Source organism: Macrotis lagotis, chromosome 2 (genome assembly GCF_037893015.1).
Source record: "Macrotis lagotis isolate mMagLag1 chromosome 2, bilby.v1.9.chrom.fasta, whole genome shotgun sequence".
Lineage (NCBI taxonomy): Eukaryota > Metazoa > Chordata > Mammalia > Peramelemorphia > Peramelidae > Macrotis > Macrotis lagotis.
The window spans coordinates 261042697-261052214 of NC_133659.1; the positions used below are offsets into that span (position 1 = coordinate 261042697).

Here is a 9518-nt window from a genome sequence, read left to right on the forward strand (position 1 = left end):
AACAAATATAAGTTCTTCATTGCAAAAAAATTGATTCTTGTCTCTATATGGATATATATCTAAATAGGTTTATATGTATAAGCATATATAAAAAAATTAGAAGTATATGTATGCATCTCATTTTGTACCCATTCCATCATTACATTGTCAGGAAATAGGCACTTTTCTTCATCATGGGCTAAGACAATTTTTAGTAAAGGAAAAGGGAGCATAGGACATATATAAACTTGCCTCTCTTGGTGAGTTACATAGAGTATATGCATATAGTCTCTTTCTCCATCAAATTAATCATTTAGAAGCTTTGGGGATCAGTTTCTATCAATGCATGACTCAAGGACTTGCAAAAAAGAAATGATGAAGTCTCCTAACTGGATGCTAAAATAGATGTACAGATAATGTACAAAACAGCTATTTTTCTCTCTGCCTCTATTGTTTTCTCTGACTCTGAAGTGTGAGGAATATAGGTCAATATATAGAAAGTAAGATAAGAACAAGAGTGATCACCATATATCATACCCAGCTTCTAAGTATCCAGGAGCATATAATTAGATTGTATCAGAAAATACTATATATGCTCTCTAAAAGGCATTAGCAATGACAAAACTGAGTATATCCCCTTTTATAAAGAACAGTATATAACTATATAATTATTAAGCAAAATAATAATTTGTGCAAATTAAATAAGATATTTGAAAGGAGTAAGTAGCTGTCAGTGGTGGTGATATCAGGATCAAAACTGAGAATTCATTTCTTGACCTTGCCTCTCAGCAGATCTCTGTCATGGGTGAGAGGGGAATAAACAACCACTCAGAAGTGAAGGAATTCATTCTAATAGGTTTCCAGTTTCGTCCAGAGCTTCAAATCCTTTCTTTCTTCATATTTCTGATTACATATAGCATGGTGCTTTTGGGGAACATTGGAATGATTGTTCTTATCCTGACTGCTTCCCGCCTGAACACTCCAATGTATTTCTTCTTAGGCAATCTTTCTTTTATTGATCTTTCCTACTCCTCTGCTATTGCACCCAAAGCCATAGCCAACTTCTTATCTGAGAGTAAGACGATCTCCTTTGCAGGCTGTGTGGCCCAGCTCTTCTTCTTTGCTCTTTTTATAGTGACTGAGGGCTTTCTCTTGGCAGCTATGGCCTATGACCGCTTCATAGCCATCTGCTCACCACTCCTGTATTCTGCCCGAATGTCAAGAAGTCTCTGTATCCAAATGGTGGCAGGATCCTATTTTTGTGGTTGTATCAGTTCCATCCTTCAAGTCAGCATTACTTTTACTATGTCCTTCTGTGCATCTCATGTTATTGACTTTTTTTACTGTGACATCCGTCCAATACAGAAAATCTCATGTTCTAATGTATTTATTAACAAGGTAGTATCATATATCTTATCTATCATCATTATTGTGCCTACCATCATAATCATCATGGTGTCCTACATCTATATCATTTCTACTATCCTAAAGATCCGTTCCAGTGAAGGACAAATGAAAGCATTCTCTACATGTGGATCCCATCTGATGGTTGTGAGTTTGCTCTATGGAACTGTTTCTTTTATGTACCTCACACCGGCCAGTAACCCAGAGTTGGGTAAAGTGGCCTCTTTCTGTTACACTGTTGTTACTCCTATGTTGAACCCTTTGATCTATTCTCTAAGAAACAAGGATGTCAAAGAAGCTCTGAAAATTTTCTTACATAGGAAAAACTTTTTTCTCTAAATTCCTTTGTCATTACTGCCTTGTCCCATTTAAAACATGTTGATTCTGTATCTGTGAATATCTTACATTAAGATTCTACCCTAAGTCACCTATTTGTCCCTCTGGAGGTCTATTTGAATGCTTTCTGGTGAAGATTATTTTAGTGAAGATATTCCATCTACTTTTCCTTCAGGATAATAATTGCTTTAAGTACTGAACCTCATAGATGAGTTTTTCAGATAGAGTAAAAAAAGGAACAAAACAGCAATAACAATAAGTATCAATTATATTATGTTTCCAATTTTAGAATTTTATGTCATATTCGTGCACCAGATCTGGGTGATTGATTCCATTATTGTTATTCCTGTTTTTAATTGAGGACACTGAAGTAGAAAATGGTTAAGTGACTTGTACGGTGTCACATAACTAGTGAATTTCTGAGACCAGATCTGAATTCAAGATCTTGTCTGCTATCTCATTACCTACCTTTAAGCAAACAAATAAGCATTCAAGAACCATAAGGGGAAAAATACTTTTCACATAGATAACTCCTGTCAAAGGAGAATTTAAACCCCAATGGTCATTGCATATTTAAAGAAGTAATTGGGAATTTGGTTTATTAAATTTGCAGAGCTAAATTTTTTCTCCATGTCATTTGTTGACAATCTATATTTGAAGGTGTGTTTTCTATTTATTTCTTTAGATGTTTATTTATACATTTATATGGATATCTATGTTTATTCATTTGGAACATAAACTAAAGTATTAGGTAAGCAAGTGGTACTAAGTGGAACCAAAATTATTTTGGACATTCTAAATGGGCTAATCTCTTAATTATTTGAGGATCTAATAGTGGTAAGCCCATTTAGAAAGTTCCACTATTTGAGGGGAAATAAAATGCTATAAACTATGTAAGAAGCAAGAAATAAAATGATCTCAACAACTGCTTCTCATCATTGGATAAAATAACTGCAATTTTGTCTAAATGGATTACTTTAACAAGAGTAAAATTATTTGTTGTCCTCCTCTTGTGTCCTGCCCTTAAACTGGAAATGGTTTTTCCTCATGTTCTCATTCCAAAAAGAAATCATGCCAGATGAATGGTAAATATCGCCCCCAGAAACCTCCTTTCTCTTTAGCTTATTCCTCTTTTTTATAATTCTCTCTCTCCAGTAATATAGTTTTCTTATGTATCCTAATTTTCCACAGAATACTGCTAATTACCTGTGAACTCTAAGCAGAACTAAATGTTTATAAAAATTAAACTTTGATAATTGAAACTGCTCTCAGTGATCAGTCTTCTTTAGCTGCGAATACATTTCTTTGCTTTCATTTCTTTGCCCTTCCCATTCCTTAGTTGAGAGAATTTTCCAACAGTGGGTACAGTGTGGACCTCTAAGTAAAGAATACTTTAAAGTTTTGCCTGTGACACATACTAGCTATTTGGCCCAAGATCTTTAATATCAATGCATTAGGCAACACTCTCAACTTATAAGTTTCAATATAGAAGCAAATTTCCCTTGGCAGAAGGGGTTTCTTCTTTGAGAATTCTGTAGAACGTTGATTGAATCAGGATCTAGATGGATAGAGAGTTAGATCAATAGATCAATAGACAGACATATAGACCAAATATATTTCTCTGATTTTTTATCTTTTAGATTGATATGCAAAATGTGGATAGATTTCCTTCCCTGAGTCAGATGTTATTGAAATGAAGATTGTTTATGTCGGGAGAGGGGGATGATTTTTAAATCATTGATCAAGAAAACAGAGAACTATATATTTCTCTGATCACTATGACTTTTCACCCCTATACAAAACAGAAATGTTATTCATCACCACCACCATGATACTGAAAATGAGTCTGTACTGACTGACAAAAAGACCTCAACTATAGGTTTATTATTAAATCCAATCCCACAACTTAAGCCTCCTCCCTTTGTCCAGTATCATGTAAATCTGAGCTCTGGAACTTTGTAGAATTTTTCTGGGACTGTGACAGCTCATGCTATGGAAATTATGGGCTGCAAATGATCTCTGTAAGATAGAGGAGGAAGAAAAGGAAAAAAAGGGACACTCATCTGAACTTGAAATAGGTCTTGATCCTATGTCTCAAATTTTTCCTGTCCTCCAAAGCCTGGGAAATTCACATTGCACAGATCATAAATTTTAGCTCAGAAAAATGGTTCAGCATCAGAAATGGATATTATTTTAATCTATGGAAATGATATTTAAATTAAGTTTCTATTTGCTTTGTTGCTACTCCATAAGGAGCAATGGATTTTCTATATTGGATTGTCATTTTAAACAACAGTTGTAAAAACATTCTAACTAGCCTTTCTAACTCAAGTTGTCCTTACTGCACTCTATCCTCCACACAATTGTCAAGTTAATTTTCCTTAAATTCAAACTTGACCATGTCACTCTTTTTTCCCAAGAAATTCCACTGATCTTCATTGTTCCTCTTTGGAGTAAATGTAATTTAGTTTTTTAGCATTTAGATGAGCAGGATGCAAAGTGAAATGTACTATATGCAAGGTAACCGTAATATTGTAACTTGATCAGCTGTGAATGGCTCAGTTATTTTCAGCAATGAAATGCTCCAATAAATCTCTGAAAGACTTATGATGAAAAAAAATGCTATCCATTAACCAGGGAAGAGCTGAGAGTGTCTGAATACAGATTAAAAAAATATTTATACTTTATTTTTCTTGAGGGTTTTCTCTTTTTGTCTATGATCTTTTCATAATGTGACTATTATGGAAATAAATTTTACATGACTAACAAATAAAACTGACATCAAATTTCTTGCCTTCTCATTGAGAATGATGGGAAAGAAGGAAGAGAGAAAATTTGGAGCTCAAAATTATAAAAATGAATGGAAAATTATTCTTTTAATTTTTTATTTAAATATTTTATTTATTTTGAGTTTTACAATTTTTCCCCCTAATCATCCTTATCTCCCCCTACCCCAACAGAAGGCAATTTGTCAGTCTTTACATGGTTTCCACTGTAAACATTGATCCAAATTGAGTGTGATGAGAGAGAAATCATATCCTTAAGGAAGAAACATAAAGTATAAGAGACAGCAAGATCAGACAATAAGATATCTGTTTTATCCTAAATTAAAGGTAATAATCCTTGGTCTTTGTTCCAACTCTACAGTTGTTTTCTGGACACAGATGGTATTCTACATTGCAGACAGCCCCAAATTATCCCGGATTGTTGCACTGATGGGATGAGCAAGTCCACCAGGGTTGATCATCGCACCCATGTTAATGTTAGAAGGTACAGGATTTTTTTGGTTCTGCTCATCTCTCTCTGTACTAGTTCATGTAAATCGTCCCAGGCTTCCAAGAATTCCCAACCCTCCTGGTTTCTAATAGTACAATAGTGTTCCATTTCATACATATACCACAGTTTGCTAAGGCATTCCCCAATTAAAGGATATTTAATTAATTTCCAAATCTTTGCCACCACAAACAGGGCTGCTATGAATATTTTTGTACAAGTGATGTTTTTATCCCTTTTCATCATCTCTTCAGGGTACCCAGTAGTGCTATTGCTGGATCAAAGGGGATGAACATTTTTGTTGCCCTTTGGGCATAGTTCCAAATTGCTCACCAGAAATGTTGGATGAGTTCACAGCTCCACCAAAAACATAATAGTATCCCAGATTTCCCACAACCCTTCCAGCGATGATAATTATCCTTTCTGGTCATATTGGCCAGTCTGAGAGCTGTGAGGTGGTACCTCAGATAAGATAAGCTGTAATTTGCAGTTCTCTAAAATATAATAATTTAAAGCAATTTTCATATGATTATGGATTGCTTTGATCTCCTCATCTGTACATTGCCTTTGCAGATCCTTTGACCATTTGTCAATAGGGGAATGGCTATTTTTTTTTAAAATATGACTCCGTTCTCTGCATATTTTAGAAATGAGTCCTTTATCTGAAACATTAGTTTTAAAGATTCTTTTCCAGTTTTCTACATTTCTTTGGATTTTGGTTACAGTGGTTTTGTCTGTGCAAATGCTTTTTAATTTAATGTAATCAAAATCATCTACTTTGCTTTTAATGATGTTCTCCATTTTTACTTAGTCATAAACTGCTTCCCTTTCCATAGATCTGACAGGTAAAGTTGTCCTTGATCTTTTAATTTGCTTAATATATGGTTTTGATATCTAAATCCTGTATCCATTTGGATCTTATCTTGGTATAGGGTGTGAAGTGTTTATCTAATCTCAGATTGTTCCATACTAACTTCCAGTTTTCCCAGCAGTTTTTATCAAAGAGAGAGTTTTTATCCCAATAGCTGGACTCTTTTGGTTCATCAAACAGCAGATTGCTATAATTGTTTCATGCTATTGCACCTAGGCTATTCCACAGGTCCACCATTCTATTTCATAGCCAATACCAGACAGTTTTGATGACTTTTATAATTAATATAATATAATTAATATAATATAAATAATATAATATAATATAATATAATATAATATAATATAATATAATATAATATAATATAATATAATATAATATAATATAATTTTAGATCAGGTAAGGCTAAGCCTCCTTCTTTTGCACTTTTTCCAATAATTACTAAAATTCTTGCCTTTTTATTTATCCATATGAATTTACGTAAAACTTTTCTAGCTTATTAAAGTAATTTTTTGGAATTTTGATTGGTAGGACACTAAACAGGTAGTTTTGGTAGAATTGTCATTTTTATTATATTAACTCTACCTATGCATGAGCATTTGATGTTTGCCCATTTATTTAAATCTGAATTAATCTGTGTGAAAAATGTTTTATAATTGTTTTCAAAAAGTTTCTGAGTCTGCCTTGCCAAATATACTCCCAGTAATTTTACAACGTCTGAGGTTACTTTGAATGGGATTTCTCTTTCTAGCTCTTCCTGCTGTATTGTGCTAGTCATATATAGAAAAACAGAGATTTATGAGGGTTTATTTTATATTCTGCAACTTTGCTAAAATTGCTAATTGTTTCCAGTAATTTTGAAGATGATTTCTTGGGATTCTCTAGGTAGACCATCATGTCATCTTCAAAGAGTGAGAGTTTTGTCTCTTCCTTCCTAATTTTAATTGCTTCAATTTTTTTCTTTCTCTAATTGCTGAAGCTAACATTTCTAATACTATATTGAATAGTAGTGGTGATAATGGGCATATTTGTTTCACCCCTGATCTTATTGGGAATGCCTCTAGCCTATCCTCATTGAATATAATAATAGATACTACTTATTATTCTAAGGAACAATCCATTTATTCCTACAATCTTTAGTGATTTTAGTAGGAATGGGTGCTGTATTTTGCCAAAAGCTTTTTCAGAATCTATTGATATGATGATATAATTTCTGATAGGTTTGTTGTTGATATATTTGATTATACTAACAGTTTTCCTAATATTGAACCAACCCTGCATTCCTGCAATGAATGCTACTTGGTCAAATTTTATTATCCCAGTGATAACTTGTAATCATTTTGCTAAAATTTTATTTAAGATTTTTGCATCTATATTTATTAGGGAGATAGGTCTAATAATTGTCTTTTTCTGTTTTAACTCTTCCTGGTTTAGGTATCAGCAGCATATTGGTTTTATAGAACGAGTTAGGTAGAGTTCCATCTTCCCCTATTTTTCCAAAGAGTTTATATAGAATTGTAACCAATTTTTCCATAAATGTTTGGTAGAATTCACTTGTGAATCCATCAGGCCATGGAGAATTTTTCTTAAGGAGTTCAATGATGGCTTGTTGAATTTCTTTTTCTGAGATAGGGTTGTTTAGGTATTTAATCTCGTCTTCATTTACCATGGGCAACTTATATTTTTGAAAATATTCATCCATTTCACTTAGATTGCCAAATTTATTGGCATAGAGTTAGGCAAAATAATTTCAAATTATTACTTTAATTTCTTCCTCCTTGGTGGTGAGTTCACCTTTTTCACCTATGATAGTAGGAATTTGGTTTTCTTCTTTCTTTTTTTAATAAATTGACCAGAGATTTATCAATTTTATTGTTTTTTCCATAAAACCAACTTTTGGGTTTTTTATTAATTCAATATTTATTTTACTTTTGATTTTACTAATTTCTCCTTCAATTTTGAGAATTTCTAATTTGGTATTAAATTGGGGATTTTTGATTTGTTCTTTCTCTAACTTTTTTAGTTCCGTATTTAGTTCATTGATTTCCTCCTCCTCTAATTTATTCACATAAGCATTTAAAGTTATAATGTATCCCCTGATGGCCTCTTTGAGTGAATCCCATAGGTTTTGGTATGTTGTTTCATTATTGGCATTATCTAGGAAAAATAATTAATTATTTTTATTATTTGTTATTTGTTCCATTCAGTCTTTAAAATGAGGTTATTCAAAACCAAAAAAATATAAAAAAATATAAAAAATCATAAAATACCACATCACTAAAACCACTTACCTCGAAAATACATTGAAGAGGGGCAACCTGAGAATTTTTGTTCTTCCTGAAAACATTGAAGAGAAAAAAATCCTGAACTTCCTATTGCAGGATCTAGTGATGGAAAATTGCCTGGATATCATGGAATCAGAGGGCAAAGTATTTTGAAAAAATACATTGATCCCCTCCAGAAAGGGATTCTAAAATGAAACCACCAAGGAATATTGTGGCCAAATTCCAGAACTGTCAGATGAAAGAGAAAATCCTGCAAGCAGCCAGAAAGAAACAATTTAAATACCAAGGAGCCACAGTAAGGATTAGGCAGGAGGGCAGCTAGGTGGTGCAGGGATAGAGCAATGGCCCTGGAGTCAGGAGGACCTGAGTTCAAAACTGGCCTCAGACACTCAAGAATTACCTAGCTGTGTGGCCTTGGACAAGCCACTTAATCCCATTTGCCTTGCCTTAAAAAAAGGTTTATGCAGGACCTGGCTGCATGAACATTAAGGGATCAAAGGGCCTGGAATGATATATTCCAAAGAGCAAGGGAGCTTGGAATGCAGCCAAGAATCCACTATACCACAAGGCTAAGTCTTCTTTTGAAGGGCAAAAAATGGACATTTAACAAAATGGAAGAATTCCAAACATTTTTGATGAAATGTGCTAAATAGAATGAAAGTGCTAAATAGAAAATCTGGACATCAAACAGGAGGTTCAAGACATATGTGAAAAGGTAAAAAAAGGGGGGTAACAAACATAAAACTGCTAACCAATAAGTTTAAATTTGCTATACCCCAGCATGGGAAGAAAGATTCTCATAACTTGAGAATTATAACTCTAACAGAGAGAATATACCTAGCCAGAAGTGATGGAACTCATGACTTATCCATGAGAGTGTTATCCAATGGGATGAAACTGGCTATAACCCTACTTGGGAGAAAGACTCTAATAACTCTCAAGAATTGAAACTCTATTAGATAGAATGTACTTAGCTAAAAGTGATGGATACTCAGAATTTTTTATGTCTCAGAATGATTTAAAAATACCTCCTCCTTAAAAAGGGGGACAGGAAGGAGACTGGAGGAGGGAGGAGATTTAATGGGGTAAATCTCATTACATTAAGAGGTAAAAAAGATCTATCGTAATAGAGGGGAAGAAGGGAGGAGATGAGAAACACCTGAATCTTTGTCTCATCAGACTTGGCTTAAAGTCAACTTACAAACATACTCAGTAACTTAAAAAACATCTAACCTCTCAAGTATTAAAAGGGGAAAAGGGGAGGGGGTAACAGAAAAAGGGAGGGGGAGAAAAAAAGGGTATTAACCAAAAGAAGGAAAGGGAAGAGGAAAAAGGGAAAGGGGAAAGAGTGGGGAGGGGTTGATATAGGA

The 9518-nt window shown here is 33.6% G+C and overlaps 1 protein-coding gene across 1 annotated transcript; it reads left to right on the forward strand.

Annotated features, from left to right (window-relative positions):
- Positions 1–742: 742 nt before the first annotated feature.
- Positions 743–1722, forward strand: LOC141511660 (olfactory receptor 9K2-like). Its single transcript, XM_074220771.1, has one exon. The coding sequence runs from the start codon at positions 781–783 to the stop codon at positions 1720–1722; it is 942 nt and encodes a 313-aa protein (XP_074076872.1). The 5' UTR covers positions 743–780.
- Positions 1723–9518: the final 7796 nt, after the last annotated feature.

Coding starts and splice junctions, on each gene's coding strand:
- LOC141511660 (XM_074220771.1), top strand. CDS start 781: ATGGGTGAGAGGGGAATAAACAACCACTCAGAAGTGAAGGAATTCATT.